This window comes from Anguilla anguilla, chromosome 5 (assembly GCF_013347855.1).
Source record: "Anguilla anguilla isolate fAngAng1 chromosome 5, fAngAng1.pri, whole genome shotgun sequence".
NCBI lineage: Eukaryota > Metazoa > Chordata > Actinopteri > Anguilliformes > Anguillidae > Anguilla > Anguilla anguilla.
In genome coordinates this window covers 21,102,949-21,120,708 of record NC_049205.1, presented here as the reverse complement: position 1 = coordinate 21,120,708, position 17,760 = coordinate 21,102,949, and the positions used below count along the sequence as shown (strand labels likewise).

General features: G+C 42.9%; 1 protein-coding gene across 2 annotated transcripts in view; it reads right to left on the bottom strand.

Moving 5' to 3' along the window:
* Window positions 1-3,183: 3,183 nt before the first annotated feature.
* The window catches only part of LOC118227815 (multiple C2 and transmembrane domain-containing protein 2-like), a 75,994-nt gene continuing 61,417 nt past the window's right edge, over window positions 3,184-17,760 (bottom strand). For both annotated transcript variants that reach the window (XM_035418748.1, XM_035418749.1), the window contains exons 20-23: window positions 8,466-8,575; window positions 8,061-8,170; window positions 5,501-5,598; window positions 3,184-3,274 (exon numbers count right to left, since the gene is read on the bottom strand). In XM_035418748.1, coding sequence (XP_035274639.1) covers window positions 3,206-3,274; window positions 5,501-5,598; window positions 8,061-8,170; window positions 8,466-8,575 — 387 coding nt within the window. In that variant the 3' untranslated portion in view covers window positions 3,184-3,205. The remainder of the gene's footprint in view (window positions 3,275-5,500; window positions 5,599-8,060; window positions 8,171-8,465; window positions 8,576-17,760) is intronic.

Below are 17,760 nucleotides of genomic sequence, written 5' to 3'. Positions count from 1 at the left end.
CAAACAAAAAAAACTTCTCAAATTGTCACCAATATTCACACCCGTTTTCAGCACTTTGTGCACCCTCACTTTTCAAGGACAACACTACTGAGTCGTCTTATATAATGTTTAATAAGATTGGTGAACATAGTGGGGGATCTTTAACAATTTCTTGATGCAGAATCTTCCCGATCATTTGGTCTTTGATTGTGGATTGCCTTTTTCCATTCAAATCATTTTTTTCAATCAGGTAAACTGAGACTGCCAATGCAATACAAAATTCTGAGGTCATTTCTTGGTCGATCTTGTAGTATGCTTGGGATCATATTCTTGCTGAAAGTTCCACTTGTAAATAAGTATTAGATTCTCAGCGGAAGTAACCAGGGTTCTGTACCATGTCTTTGGACTTTCTGAAATTGAGCCCCATAACCAGTGATACTAAACTACCCCATAACATCAAAGAAACACCACCATATTTCACCATAGGTATGACATTCTGGCAACACCAGGCTCCTTCAGCCATAAAACTCACTGCTAGTGTATGCTGCAAATTTGGTCTAATCTTACTGTAACACCCAGTTCCAAAGTGCTCCGCCTGTCCTCATAGTGCTGAATGACACATCCTTAGGCTTACCAGGATTTCAGAGCTCACCAGTGGTGTCTTCCTAATAATGTTCCAAACAGTTGATTTTGGTTAGCCTAAGTTTAGGCCTATGTCTCTCTTTTTTTTCTCTTCTCAGCCTCATAATGGCCGATAACAGATTACAAAAGCAATGAAAAGGCTATAATCAAAACTAGATACTGAAAGCTCTCTTATACCTGCACTGAACATACCTGACTAATTAGAAACACCTGTGATGCCATATGTCCCAAACGTTATGATACACTTTTTATACATAGTCCCCTGATTTCAGGGTAAGTATTCTACATGGTGAAACCAAAATGTCCGTAAAAGCTGAGAATGTGCACTTTAACCACAATTGTTTTATTACAGATCTGAAATTGTGGAGTACAGAGCCAAATAAAAAACATATATATGTCTGTGTCTCAAACATAGCACTCACTGTGTGTATATATATATATATCCAGTATACACACACACACACACACACACACAAATTAAAATGTATGCATGGAAGGTGGACCCACTCTGTACTTTTTGAAATGATCAAGGATTGCTTAACATTGGTTACAAAAGGCTTATGATACAATATGAGTAAGTAAGAAAACTGAGTGGGAGGCCACAATTGAAGGCATCATTTCCCTTAATTAGAAGCCCAGGCATTGCACCCAGTACAGCAGTGCGAATTGGGCTATGGAGACATTAGGCCCAGTCATATTTGAATGGAAATTCAAAAGCCGCTAAGTGCAAAGAATCGAGAGTGCTGTCCGCGAAATGGCTCTTATCTGGACTCTACTATTGTGAGAAACACAACAAAGCCCACTGCAGCCACTGATCTAGATAAACAGAGCTTTGATGTACTCCGTTACCACGGCGAAGTGGCGACCAGGGTCATTTCTAGGATGGAGCATCCACGTGAAACCTGCCAGTGTTGGGAGCACAGGGGGTTGTGTAATCAGATATGTTTACTGTCTGGAGTGATGGAGAAAAACGAGAGAGCGAGGGGAAAGAAAGAGTGAGTGAGAGAGAATGATTTGGCAATATGGATGTATCGTGTCAATGTAGCAAATTGAAACTGAAAATATAACCGAGATAACTGTTTAATAAATTCAGAATAGTTTTAATAATAGATTAAATAATTTTGCCTGCAACTCCTATTGACTGCTTGTAATCATAATTGCAAAGTTTAGTTTATATACCAAAAATGCATGTAAATGATATGGATATAGCAGCACAATTTGTAATTCCAAATTACTAAAAATAAAATGGGGGGGGGGGGGGAGCATATAAAACTGAGAGATCATTGATGACTGATTATACAGAACACTCAGACAATCACAAAAGCTGCTGGGACAAAGTTAAAAATAAATACATTTATTTTGTGTTGAGCAGAGAAAATACACAACAATCTTAACCCTTAAGATGAGTGTACAAGTCTCTTTAAATGGTGTTTGACCTGAAATGATAAAGAGTGTAACATCCAATGACTGTTGGGAAACACAATCATACCACTGGAAACATAATATAATGATGATAATTACAGTTATCATCATTAAATTACTGCTATTTTACTGTCTCCACCATCTTAAAACCAGAAAATTACAAACGTTACATGAATTATAGAACTGTGAATAGAAATCAGTAAAATCTTGGATGTTAAGCACCTCCACTGCTTTCCATAAAAACGGAGTTGTGCAAGAAATGTATTCATTTTGACATTGATATAAAATATCCTCCCATTCAAAAAACCACAGAAAACCAATAGTACACTTTGATTAAAATGATATATATTCAAGAGTCTTTAAAGTAAAATTTTATGGAAATCAATGACAGTTCCACCATGCTACTTTTGGACAAGATTCAGTTTCTTGTTGTGCCACCAACTGATATGCTTTTGGCTTAATAAATAGATAAACTAAATAAGAAAACTCCCACTAAACACAGTGAAATAGCAGTTTAATCAAGTATGCTAACATACTGTAGCTACTCAATAGAAAGGACAGTTTCTAAACTCTTCAATAAATTATACATAAACTTGTGTCGTGGCAGTTATTTCTTTTTCTGTTTGGCAGAAAAAAATAAGACATTCATTCCATTATGTCAAAGCAATCAGTATTTCATAAAACCAATAAAACTACCAGAGGGAAGCAGTGTGAGTGGTTACTGCTGTAAACTACAGGCTTTGCTTTGACAGCATTGCTGTCGGTTCCGCAGGGCCCCATTTTGGTTGCCTCCAATATGTGGCTTCTCATTTATAAATGATGGGTCGGGTCAGCTCACGTGGAAGGTATGGGCATCTACAGTGGCGCTTATGAGAGGGGTAGAACGGTCAGCAGTTCGCCTGGCCCTCTGGCTCCTAAACTACTTATAAGGCCCGAAATGTGCAGCCTCCTGTTTGTGCGTTCATTTTTATGACTGATAGGTCTTCGGCGTGGCGGGTGGGCTTGCTGTTCCAAAATGCCTCCTCCTCCTTCACCACCGGCCAGCATCATCGAGGTGACAGTCTCACATGAGTATAACGGGTGCAAAATGCAGCATTCAGGGGATACAGACGGTCAGCAGATACTCCCGCCCCCCCCCCCCCCCCCCCCCACCCGACCCCACCTATGGAGCGCGAGGCTTCCTCCTGAGTGGCGTCTGGCCGCTGGCCACCCTCAGTTCGCCGTACTGCACCTGTGAAAACAAACATGAGCGCAGTCAGAGACAGGTAATCCGAGCTCAGTGGAGCATACAGAAACGGCTCCCTGGAGTGGGGGGGGGGAGACCTGGGGGAGGGCTCTCAGGTAATGAATCACTCTATAAGCACAAGAACAGAGGGGATTAATCAGAGCGAGCGAGGATTTCACCAGCCACACGACCCTCCCCGACTCCTCCAAACTCACCATATTAAAAGCAGATTTTCCGCTGCCTGAGAGAAGCAGCTTTTCAAAATGTACAATCATTCAGTGAGAAGTTGTGCTCTTCCAAGTAAAACGTTCCTTTCTTTTCTTCCAAAAACCGAATCAAAGCTGCCGTAGACCACCAGTGACTAGAGAAATACTCTTGTGTCTGGACTTGGCAGCCTTCAGTCCTGTCTTCCTTCTATTCCACCTGGGGTTCACTTGCAGTAAAAAACAGACCCGCAACTTTGACCAAAAGACTTTCGCACCCATCTCATGTAAGTAATGTTTTACTGGGTTGTCATTTCCTTCACAGATTCAGGAACAAAACACCTGGGAGGACAAAAGGCCACACATTTTTCTCCAGTTTCTTCCAAATACCCGTAGGAAAATGGAAAAATAGAAGTCTAGTGAAACTTGAAATGAAATGACCCTCCAAACTTTTTGTACCCGCATAAATTTGGTGTGCAGCCCTTATATAATTTACCATAAAAGACAAAAAATGAATTAAAACAAAAACAAACCGGTGTTAGAATGGACAGATTCAGACCCCATTCACAGATTCTGGCATGAGATGGTCAACTTTACTTTGAGGAAAACTTTTTATTTTTACATGTTTTAGAAAAAGCCTACTCTGGATGATTTCTCCCAGGGGAATCGTGTCCCATTTTCCTGTTTCAATTTCGAACACTACAATTACATCATTATGTGGTGTTAACATGGAAATTCTACTCAAATTATCTGGGCCTGATTAAGACTCAAGACAAAAGGCAGCTGCACCTGAAGAACCTCCTGAACAGGCAGATGCTGCTCACTGTTGAGCAGAGAAGCCCAGAAGCTTAATTTGAGGAGTGACTATAATTACCAAGCCCCTGTGACAGCCCAACTGGACTCAGTTACATGTGTATTGGCCTTTGCTTTTCCTCATTATTGAGGCCCACAGGAAGAGCACATGAAGCACAAAGGTAAATGGAAGACTGCATTACTGGTTCATACAATGCCACCAAGCACCAGGGTTGGGGCCATTTCTATTTCAATTTAGCCAATTCTGCAACATGAGCTGAAGCTCAGTTCATGATTTGAAAAATTCCCATACTGAAACTGAACCCAACCATGGCGCTGCTGCAGGAAGCCCTTCTTTGATTTGGCAAGCAGCTCGGGGGTGGGCTGGCCCTGTCACATACGGCTGCGACACAGCCCAAATTCTTCCGCCAAAAAGAGATAAAGACACAGAGACATAAAAAGAGACAGAAAGATAGAGAGAGAGAGAGAGAGAGAGAGAGAGAGAGAGAGAGAGAGAGAGAGAGCAAGCGAGAGAAGGCCAAAACAAGCTGTTCTAAGAACCAAATCACTTCTTGGGCTCACCAGGGCCCGGTTTCACAAAGCGGGATTGCTGAGTTCGCTGGATAACTGCACTAAGTGAAACCCGGGACCGTCCAAAATCTGGAACATGGACTGAAGTAAAAAGAACTGTTCCAGGTTTTACTCAGCGCAGTTCTTCAGCTAACTCAGTAATCCTGCTTTGTGAAATACACCCTGGGGGCATGTGGTGCTACTGGAACAGACACATCGCTCAGTTTTGATCCAGGACTGCGCTTTGTGGGGTCAAAACTGACAAATCTGTCCCACTGTCCCCAACCTCTCAACTTCCTTAATCCACTTCCTCCGATCGAACCTGATGGCGCCCCGCCTTTTGGGGCCCAAGTTCAAACCCCAGAGATAAGTCTGGGACGGCCAAGGCTTCCATGGGGCCCCACCTTGCGGCTAATCTGGGATCTCTGATGTGCGGTCTTTATGTAAAAATTTATCACAGAGAGACAATGCGGTTTGGGACAGATCAGGGCACAAAGGGGGTGGCATGTTCACCTAGGAGACATAGTCAATACTGGTAACCGCGGAGACGGGCCTTCAAAAGGGAACAGAGCAAGGAGGGAAAACAGAGAGTTCACATCAAATATTGCTCAGGCAGAAGGAAACCCCCTCCACACCCCATTTTACAACTTCCAGAACCTTCTGTTACCTTCTGGACATCGGAGGGAACCCTCCCGAGGAAGTCCATAACCTCGTTGTTGTCGATGGCGTACGGATTGCGCAGCTTCTTGGTAAACTTGTTGATGCCTGTGAGAAATTAGAACATATTTGTGTTCAGTGGAAGTCAACCCAAGACCATGTGAGCATGTTTTCGACACTCCCCACCTCTAAAGACAGCTGTGTGTGTGCTACAGACCATTTACATACAGAGGCGTGTGGAGCCCCCTCCATGCCCAGGGCAAGAAGCGGAAACTTCCTGATGACCCCTACCCTGACGCCCCACAACGCTGTCTAGAATCGATGCTCCCCATTCCCACCCATTCTTCAGCTTCTCTAGCTTCTCTCCATTTCCCCCCAATATCTAATTCCTCTCACACCATGTCATTCTCTCTATCTCTTTCTCTCAGATGCATATGAACCTTAGGCCCAGATGAATGCAAATGAAAATCCCACACTACCTGGCCCCACTGCGCCCACCCTGCCTTGCCCCGCCCCATAGCCACAGCCACAATTTTTATTTGTCTGGGGACACCTGCCTCTGTGGTGTTCCAGCAGCACCCAGTTCTCATAATGCAGGTGCAAGACGGGAGGAGGAGCAGGTAAGAACCACCCCCCCCCAATCCCAGCCTGACCCCTCCTTGACCCCCTGAGATGACTGACTCGCTGCCTTTGTAATGTAAAGCAGGGGAGTGATGCTCTGCATAATCCACACAGCCTAAGGCGGGGCTTGGGGTCCCGTCCTTAATTTCAGAATTTCAGTGGCAGTACAGACACCAGTACCTACCGACTCTTACAAGCTTGTTTAAAACCTGGAGAAACTGTGCGCTGTAAAACTTCCATTTAGACACCAAGTCTAACAAGAGCAGTAAAGAGCACTTTAATAAAACAAAAATGCAAATAAACACAGCTCTCCACTAATAGCCTCCAAAAATACATCACCCTGGTAACAGGGAAGCGGTTCGTCAAAGTCCCACTGCAGCAGAATTAACGTGCTGTAGCTACCGGTGTTGTAACAGAAATAATTCCATATTAAATTTAGTGGAGCACAACAGCGAGGCACTCAGACCCCTAGAGAGTGTGCGAATGTAAAGAGCAAAAACAGAGAATTTTATCATATTCATCATCTAATTTAATGATTCTTGCAAAAATGTGAAAGTTTTAATACTAGTAGTTAAGTTTTAGAATGAGGTGTAGTCTATCTGCATAAGTGAGAAACACCTATTGATGCCAGCCTCCTAGAACAGCTGGTCTCCAACAAATGCAGTGGCTTACCTGCATTATAAGCAATGAAACACCTTGGCTATTAATTAAAGTCTGACAGTACATACAACAATACATACAAAACACACACACTCTGCACGCATGAGCGTGTCAGTGTGAGTTCATGCGCGAGAGTTTGTGTGTGGGCGAGCCCGTGCGTTTGCATTGGTATGAGGCCAGTTACAATGAGCTGCATGAATGCATGTAAAAAACGAATTAAGCTAAGCAGTCACCGTATAAGAGCATCACAAGTGCCTAAATATAATGTACATATAAAATTTCCTTCCTCATGGTGACAATTTGCTGACGGCTTTGCATGTGTTGCGCGAAGTCTGAGCAAAAGCTCTGAGACGGCATTTCCCCTGGCTTTGATCAGATGTTTGTTAACAGATCGCACAAACACCACAGGGACTTAAGTGGGAAAAATAAACGAGTGCGCAAAAAAAAAAAAAAAATGTGTAAAACAGGAAATAAAGCCGGGCCAAGATTTGCTGTCCTGCAGCAGGTGCCGGAAACGATAACGCCGTTCCGTGCAGAAATGTGCGAAAGGCAGAAGTGGGCCAAGGAAGGGCGCATCTCTCTCCGCTCCGGATAGGCTGGGGAAAGCGGGGAAAGGTGAGCACCGGAAGCACGATTAAACAAAGAGGACGCACGCTGTACGATCGATGTGCGGAGCGTAACGGGCGGGAGGCCGCAGGGCACTTCTGAGAGTCTTTTAATCCCTCCTCCGCCCCCTGCAATCTGTCCACAGGAAGCTGTGGGAGTAGCATGGCTCTGGCAAGCCTCTTCGCTAAAGTGTCAGAACCGCAGCGATGGCGGGGTGCAAATCAAGCAGCAAGTGAGCAACAGAGAGAGGCTCACAGCACACACGGGCTGGCTATTCTTACCCCCAAATTAAAACAGTGTAGCACAGAGCTACGTTCAGACTGGCTACTCTTACCCATATAAAAACAGTGTAGCACAGAGCTAAGTTCAGACTGGCTACACTTACCCCATATTCAAACAGTGTAGCACAGAGCTAAGTTCAGACTGGCTAAACTTACCCAATATTAAAACAATGTAGCACAGGGCTAAATTCAGACTGGCTACTCGTTCTCCATAATAAACCAGTGTAGCACAGAGTTAAGTTCACACTGGCTACTGCTACACCATATTAAAACAATGTAGCACCAAGCTAAGTTCAGACTGGCTACTCTTACCTCATATCACAGAGCGAACAGGCTGGCTACACTTACAGTACCCCATATAAAGATAATATAGCACAGAGCTAACGGGCTGGCTATACTTACCCCATATTAGGACAATGTAGCGTAGTGGGATGAAGTAACTCAATACTGTGGCCACAGTGAAAATCAAGCAGGCGAGGGTGGACAGGAAGGGCACTGACCAGTTAAATGTGCTGTGGAAACATTAATAAATGGACACCTGATTAAAACTAAATCACAGCCTACCAGATAAGGAGCAACACAATTTATTGTAAACACTTTAACAAATCAGTGAAATAACAATTTAAACATCTGAAGCATGCAGTTTCATAAACACAGAAGCAGGTCACCAACATGTCCCCAAAATACCCAATTCATTTAGCATGGATACTTCATGTCATGCGACTTGATCAAATGTGGATGACAAATTGAAAAATGACAAGTTAAATAAAGATGAAAGAAGATATAATAAACAAATAATCAACTCACTTCTTAACTCTTTCCCCAAAGCATGCAATTTCTTCCAGAATGTTCTGAACGGTGATGACAATTTCTTGGACCATGTGGATCTTTTCCATCAGCCCTTTTTTCTCAGACTCCTGGGAAATAAAGAAAGTGGCGGTGAGGAAGACAGCCAGGCCAGAGGAGAGCTGTGATCAGAACCAGCTTGTCCTCCCTCAGGCCTGTAACCAGCTCACATCTCTCTGGCTGTCTCAGGGCTCCAGCGCCGAAAACTGGCCAAAGCCGGTTATTTTATCTCACACATTTACCTACTAAAAAAAGGCAACAGGAGAGACGGATAAGATTCCACATATGGTCAGGTTTTAACAATAAGGCAGATATGAAGCATTAACTGGATGGGAAAAAACAACGGAAAAACAAGAATAATACGATCAACAACAACACTATACTGAGATGTAGGTATAAATATTGTCATTGGCAATCAGATTCTGTGGGATCCTGGTAAAATGGTGTTCAGAGCCAATATAACATGACAGGATACTAATCGGGAAGTCTCAACACGGCAAGTTGGGTCTTGCTCACGAAACGAAGCAATCTCGAAACTGAGAGCCCGTTCCGTGCCCACATCCCAGAGAGATGAAGAACAGGTAGATACCTGCCCCCACCAGCTGTGAGCTCAGATACACGTGCCAGTCACCCACACTGCAACTCCAGGGTTCAGCCACAGGCAAAGGTATTTTAACACACACGGGGAAACAGAGCAGACGGGACCCAGGGACCAAGGACAAAAAACCGACATCCAGGCAGGACCACCCCAGACCGAGTGCCACAGGTGCACTCTCAAGTGCAGGCAATTCGGGAACGATCCAAAGAACCCGCAGGCATGTACTGAGCACGTAGCGTTGGTATCAGGGACAGGCTGAGGCTGCCAGTGCATCGCACAGACCTCAACGTGTTCTCCCTTCACATACCCTACATGAAACAAGTCCCACCATTCAGTAAAAGTTGTACCATCAAAGCCTGGCAGGAACTGTGATGTCATTAGGAAGAGCTACGTAGCAACGTTCAGCCTCATCAAGAGGCCTGGTGATTTGGCGATGAGGTAATGTGATTACACTGAGGAATGGGAGAAAGGGATGCAATTCCGAATTATAACAAGTTAGCTTCTCACTCCCCCCCCCACCCCCAACAGACGGTGCTGTCATAGGTGGCAGCTGCATATAGGTCATCTCACCACCTCCTCCCTTTCGTCATATACTATACGGAGATCCTAAGATGTAAGGTACCATATACACATAAATGCAATACCCTGCGATTATTTATCATTATTATGTGCATCCCTTTCATGTAATCCTGTTATCTCGCCAGAGCTGGATGGTGAAAGGATTGAGCATTAGGGTGACAACTATTATTTAGTCTTTGTGTGTCATATACAGATAAATTACACTAAAGTGAGCAGCTGTTTCTTACACAGACTAGACCAGGCACTCATACTTTTCCCCCATTTTCATTTTTTTACATGATAAATGGTGCCTTCAGCCTGGGAAAATGCTGGTTCTGAAGCCCAAAGCCCAGAGAGATGTGATCACTCGGGGAGTACAGTAAACAGTGATGGAGAGACCCGGTGATGCTCTCCAGAGAGGAGCAAAGATGGAGATATCGGCCTGTAATTCCCTCTAAAGAGGCCTGAGAATCTTCACATCAAAAGGAGGAAATGAAGAGAGGAATGATGATAGAGGGATAGGGAGGAAAACTGGTCTGATGGTCTTTGTCATTAGGGGCTCGAGGACGTGTGTATGTTTGGGTCTGAAAGTGACCCAGACAGCACGGCATGACAGCAGCCAGACAGAGCCTGTTATCTGGGCCCCATCACCTGGCCCCTGGGAGCCCCCAGGAAGAGGGCGGGGCCAGTGAAATGATGGGCAGCATGGTAACCTCAAGTAAACCCTAAACCAAACACAAAAACACACACCATATCCTGCACACACGCCTGTTCTATGGGGATTTTTCAATTAATGGACTGTATTTTCAATTAATTAAGGAACCCAAGCATGGCACACATGCACGCATGCGCGCCACAGGAAGAGATAAACTGCCACGATGTGAACTACACCTTGTGTCTCCTTCACAAGTGTATATTAACTGTTCAAAGATTCTGTTATGGGACAAACAGTCAGATCACGGCCTTAGTTACTCACGCTGATTTAAAAAGAGAAACAGATATGGCACTTAAACTTTGATTATTTATGAAGTGCTTTACAGAAATAAACCAATATCACAGAAATATAACAGGACTATACATAATTAAATTCCTTCTAAATGGTCACTTTAAACCCAACTTCACTGTAGACATCTAAATTGATAAAGGCAGAACAGAGAGATTATTCATTTCATGTTAAAAATATCAGTCACAAATTTCCATCAGTCTAATTCGACAAATCTCAATTTCTCAGGCTCTTACACTCTTAGGCACATACAGGCTGTGAGGTCTGAATTTCAGGGAAGCTCAAAATCAAACTGTGGTCTAAATTTTATGAGGAAGTCATGAGAGAGAAACCGACAACAGTCAGTCAAAACCAAGCACATTCAGCAATGCAAAGTTAGAGAGACCTTCAGCAGTGAAGGCCAAGAGCCAAGATGGCATCAGACCACTATCACCATGGCAAACACATGCACTGGACAGCATAGAAGGATGGGAAATATGTTGTCAGGCTGTGGGGAGAACACCAAGGCTTTGTCCAGCCATCTGAGACCTACCCACCAAGACAAGCAATCATCTCCTGTCTCACTGGAGGGGGAAAAAACGAATGCAATTTTGCCATCTAACATGGGCGAGACTGACAAACACAGCAGAAAAGAAACCGGAACAGGGTCTGTCCATTTGTTTGAGACCTAGCTATGACAAACTCTAAAAACACAAGAGAAAAGAATGAGCTTTTTGGTCTCCCTGGAAACAGATTTGTACAGTTTAGTACTGTTCTGTTCTTTCAAGATAGCAAATAAACAGCAGGCATGGCAATTCACACGGAACTGACCGCAGCCACATCAGAGTCCTCTTGCACAGAGCTCCAGGCTCATGTTCCAGACATTACTAAAAAGCTTTTGACCTCTGAATTTTACACAGACTTATGGCCAAAGTGTTACAGTGGTTTAGATTGAATAGAGCTCTTAGTTTAGGGTGATCTTAGGGATAAAGCTGTCAGCCGGCTCGTCCTCTGTTTCTTATCTACCGGGACAGCTTGAACCGCAGGCAGAACTGGAGGGCGTTCGCTCGCTCACTAGCGCGAACATCCGAAAAATCTGGGGAAGGAGAGAGGGAAGCATGCCAAATGAAAAGAAGACACTGACTATTTAAACTTATTCAAGGCCCACACTAGAAGAGGTGTGTGTGTGTGTGTGTGTGTGTGTGTGTGTCTGTGTGGAAATGCGTGTCTGTACTTGGGGAAACACATACACACACATACACACACCACTACGAACACGGAGAATTTGCGTCTGAGATTGCGATCCAGGCTACATGAAACACAACATCACAGTGCTTTCATGTTAATAAAGACCAAAAGAATGCAGGCCCAGGCAGGCTTCTGTCCCCGCATCAATGAGCTTTCAGGATTATTTCCATTTATGTCCCTTAAAACACCTTTGAAGCACTCCATCTTCTGCTAAGGCTCGCCGGGGAAAAAACAACCTGACGATAAAGTCATTTGATGATCTTAGTCTCTGTGTGCTCCTTTTCCTGAGCACTCCACACACCCCCCTCCAGAAAAAATAAAAAACTACAAAACAGGTCCCTCAGAAGTTAAAGGGACGGTTTTTACTGGAAACAGACAACAAAAATCGCGAATGTCTTGTGATTAGGAAATGTGCGTCAGATCACCTTCCTGTTTCAGACAGATTGCGGGATGCATCCCCTTTAAAGACAGCATTACAGCAAACAGGTTTGATCTGTGGTACAAAGGTAGAAAACAGTGTTTTGTGGGGGATTTTAAGGAGCAGATCTACATCGCCAAATGCAGTGTAAAGACTCATTTTGCATCTCTTTCATTAGAGCAAATCACATCAAATCTGGTTACCTGCAGTAATACAGAACACACAGTTAATATGCTGCTTTATTTCACAGGAGCTAGAAATGCACAGGCACCACTGTGCGTAAATACACAGTTAAATGCAAATGCATTGGGCCAGTTGGGCAAAATTGGTTGTTTTTTCTCTGTACTAATCATATTCGTATCTCAGATCAAATAATGACTATGAGGAAAATTTCACATCTACACTTATTTCATAACTTTTGTTTAACATATAGTGATCTCCATAACGTTTCGGACAACAACATATTTTTTCTTGATTTGGCTCTATACTCCACAGTTTTATAAAATTTAGAATTTTAGGTTTTATTTTTATACATTTTGATTTCACCATGCACAATTGACTACACTTTTTGTACATTCCACCCTAGTTCAGGGTACAGTTCAGGGTGTTTGGGAAAAAATTGCTTGGCAGGTGTTTCAGGTAGTCAGGTGTGTTCAATTGCTTCCTTACTGTAGGTATAAGAGAGCTTTCAGTATCTAGTCTTTGGTGTCTGTTATTGGTGTTTGTCAACATGAGGACCAAGGTTGAGCCAATGAAAGGCAAGGAAATCATTATGAAGCAAAAAGTAAGAAGAAAAAAAACAGTCAGTCATACACCAAACATTAGGCTTACCACAATCAACTGTGCGGAGCATCATTAAGAAGAAAGAGAGCACTGGTGAGTTCAGTAATCACAAAGAATCTGGTAGACTAAGGAAGACCTCTACAGTTGATGACCAAATAATTCTGATCATAATAAAGAAAAAAAAACCCAAACGCCTGTCTGACAGATCAGAAACAATCTCCAGGAGGCAGGAGTGGATGTGTTGGTTCGTACTGTTCGTAGAAGACTTCATCAACAGAACTAGGGGTTACACTGCAAGATGAAAACCACTACGTAGCCACAAAAACAGGGTGGTCAGGTTCTAATTTCCTAAAAAGTACCTAAAAGAGTCATTAGAATTTGTTTAAAAAAGGTCTTGCAGATTAGGAATGTGAACAATTTGTGTTTTGTTAATTGTCAGTCGCGAGCACATATGTCGAATGTTAAATTAAATTATAGAAAAAAGTTCGTTTTTTTAAATCAATTTTTTTATTTTCAAACTGTTCAAAATAAAAGATCAAAATGTTACCTAAGCTACTGATGTATACGGGTAATAGACAGGGCTGGTATGGCTTTCTGTCGTCCACTGGACTGTCAGTTGAAAACGGCCAGCACGCAAAAAAGTGCCATGTGAAATGAAAAGCTCAAGGAAAACACTGTTCAGTGCAGTGCCGCCAAATCCATATACCATGTCGACATCTAAATGTGAACCCACCTAAGAACCAAACATTCACAGCCAAGGGACCGCAGCAAATAAGCAAGAATGAAAGACATGTTCCCAAAGCATAGTGGAGGGCTTTCGGGACCCACTGGTATTTGTTGAGCCTGAACATACTCATGTGCATTGTATTGTGGCACGAAAAACCATTACAGCTCAACTTGAATGTAGATAATCCACAAGAGAATATCAGTTTCTTCATGAGCAAGTGAAAAGCATGTTCAATGGGGTTTAAATACGGTTACTAACTAGGCTACCTGAAACACTTGGACCTTTTCTTCCTTTTTCATTAATTATGTTTGCTGATTGTTTTGTCTCAGTGTCTTATTATATGATGCACTTCCGTCCAATGAGTTTGGTGGCATTTCTCAAACTATTGGTGGACAATATGTCTCTGTACACTTCAGCTGCCATCGCTTGTTATATCATCAATAAAGACCATTGAACTGGTTCCAGATGCAGCCATACAAGTCCAAGCCATGATACTGTCTCCACCATGCTTGACAGATAAAATCGCATGCCGAGGGTTCAGAGCAGCCCCTCTCTTTCTCCACACTTTCATCCATCCCTCTGGTAAAGGTCTATCTTCGTCCGACTCATCAAGTTCATCTTTGTATTTTTAAAAAATAATTCCAGTCTTGTCTTTCTGTTCTGGGTGCAGATGAGAGGTTTAGATCTGGAAGTGTAGCCTCTGCAATTTGCCTCCCTCAGTCTTCTGCACACAATGATACTTTCACTCCCGATGTATGAAGATCATCAGCAGTTACTCATGCAGACAGTTTAGGATTTTTTTCACATCTTATAATCATCCTGTCATCACTTTCTCATTTTGTCCGTGGACGGCCTGATTGCTGGTGATTCCTAAATCCTCAAGTAGTTAGCTTCATCTTCAGGACATTCCTAAAAAACTTTGGAATAAAAAAAACATTCTGCGCTAGTTCTCATTGATTTTTCTTGTCTTTCATCCTCACAATGAGTCTGCATGAGTAATTGGCTGTCATACTCAGTTCTCTTGCCCTCATCTGCAGTTTTCTTGACTTTATCTTTTTAGCTTACAAATGCTTCAAAAGGATACTCATGGTTTTCCATTTATAAATAGAGTAACATTGTAAACGTGAGAAATTTGAAACATCTGATGGTCATCTGTCCCAGTACTTAAGCTGACTTGCAATAGGGGAGCATGACTCATTGAAAGGCACTGTTGTAGTATAGTTGAGTGTCTGTTTTTAAAAAAAAAAAAAAACATTTAAAAAATGCAGACATTGTGAATTTTGCCTCATAGGCATCAATTTGAAATACAGATTGATTAGTACAGAGAAAAAACAACCAATTTGACAACTGTCCCAATACGTTTGCATCGAAATGTATATATGGCATGGATATCCATGTGGGGTACACACCGTATGAGAGTGTGAGCTATAGTGTGTATGTGCATGTGTATATGTGGTGTGGTATGGTGTAGCGTGGTGGTGTGTGTGTGTGTGTGTGTGTGTGCGCGCGCGCATGTCTTCAGTACTCCCCCCTGGAATTCCACAACCTGTCCAAGATCAGCAGCATTGCTGGGAAAGGGGCCCATGCCAGACTGGGGGGGGGGGGGGTGAGTGTTTGGTGGGGGAGTCAGAGCCGCTTCATCTCTTGATGTCACTCTCTACACAAATGAGAGGATTCCTAACTCACCATATTCTTTACTGCCAATTAAACACTGTCAGCCACAGTCTGATAGCTCGGGCCAAAGGGAACTCACTTTGACAGCACATCATTTGTAAGCAAATTTCTCTCTGTGGAGGGATTATGATTCTTAGAGGGTGGATCTGTTCTTTATTACGTCTCTCCCTTTTCTTTTTGTCTTTTCTTTGCATACAATACACACATATAATACATTTTACATGGCTGGTGCCGTGCCAGTTCTGTTCACAAACGTACAGGAAATGATAACCATAAATCTATTAGGAAACCTGTCTTAAATCTTTTATAAAATTATAAAAAAAATCCATGTAGTTGTCAAATTTAAGACATACTCATTCTTTTTACCACAAAGCTACAAAATCTAAAAAGCTTTACAGTGTGATAAGCTTTCACAGTGTGTAATTTAACAGTCACCCAAACACACACTGCGTTTCAATTAAGCACTTCAAAATAAAGCTGGGAGCTTTAAAAAGCATGAGGAACTGGAAAGGAGGTAATTGACAGAAAGCGTGCATTTCACTGGGGGGGACTAAAGGAATCTGACTACCTCACAGGTGGTGCTGACACAAACAGCAGGCAGGAGATGTTGTGAGAAACGCATTCAAGAAACCTTACACCACACCTTCAAACAATAATAATAATAATAATAATAATAATAATATCTTATTCCTAGGGGTGTGTACAAACAACACTATGTGCCCAACATATTATCAAAATGATCCATTTTGGGACACCGACGACTGTCAGGGGAGAGGGGTCTATCTGTATATCTTGCACGGTTATTTAATAAATGAATCAACACATGTTGAGATTACGAAGGTTTCATTTTCCGTATAATGCTCATTTCCCTGCTAATCTTGCCTGAATGTTTTCTGAGTATCATTGGTAAACATACAATGCATTATCTGTGCATTTTCAAACATGGTATTCAGGTTTTGATATATCTCTATTATCAATATGGCACCAATATAGCACACGTCAGTTACACAAGGTGCTTTACAGAAGGAACACAGTAGTCCTACAAAGTCACTGAAGAGTATACTGCAGAATAGCCAAACCATAGACGGGCCATTGCGAACAATAAAAAGGACACTCGTCAGGTGGTTCTGCACACTTATAAGGGCCGAGGGTGTAAGAAGGTGAAAAAAAAAACAATGTAGTTTTACGTTAAATAAATGAGAAATATTCAGGCAAATCAATCAGCTGAGGCGAGCCTATGGATAGGGCTGGCGACGAAAAAACTGCACGCCTCATCTCCCCGTGTGGCTACGTCTTCATTCGCCGAGCCGACGGGGAGGAATAATTACCATATCATTGAAGTTCAGCAGACTCTGCTCCACTTCTCTCTCCCCCCCTCTTCAGCACGTATTGCGGTTACGGGCGCGGTGCCGCTGAAGGCGTACGCTCGACCGCACAGGCACATATATCATGACGCACATGAATTAGCGGCTTGTGACAGACGCGATACCGAAGGCGGGACCCATTTTGTGAACCCTGAGATTGTCGTTGCGGGGGAAAGTTACTCGCGGTGATTGCGTCATAGGCGAATAGGAGACATAGGCAATCACCTACCTCGCCAACCACACCCCCCCTGGCAATCTCAAAATAACGCAAAGGAGGCCTCAAAAAATTTTAGCCAAGAGCCTCCAGTAGCATAGAGGGGGTCTTGGATCTGAATATACTGACTGGATTATAGATATAAGCCTTGTGCCCAGCCCTGCTTGGGCCTTCACGAAAAGGTCATTGCTCAGAGGTATAGAAGTCCTCCCACTGTTTCCCCCTATCCCGAAATGCAATAGAATTTTATTAACTGAAGGAAGAAATGCCAACACTCTGAATGAGATATCTCATGTAAAAATATTAAAAGAAATGTTTGATAAAAACACTTTGATAAGGTAGATTAGTTAAAACACAACAATCTGGGGCTACGAGCTGCCTTTCATCTAGAACAAGATCAGGATGGCCACAAATCCCCTTGGTGTCTGACACAGCTACAGCAGTCAAGTAAGTGTTGTCTTAAATTTGAACTTAAAATATTTTTCTAGCAATGCATGCTGATGTAAGTGATCAGCTGATTGTGTGATTTGTGTTAGTCTGCAGGAACAGCCAAAGTCTCAAAGTGTCAATTAGATCTCTGTTGGAACTTCACATTTGTCAAAACAGGATTTCAGCCAGCACCTTTGCTGCTCCAGCACCTTACCTGCTGATCTGCAACACTACAGAAATAGACCACCAAATATATTTTTG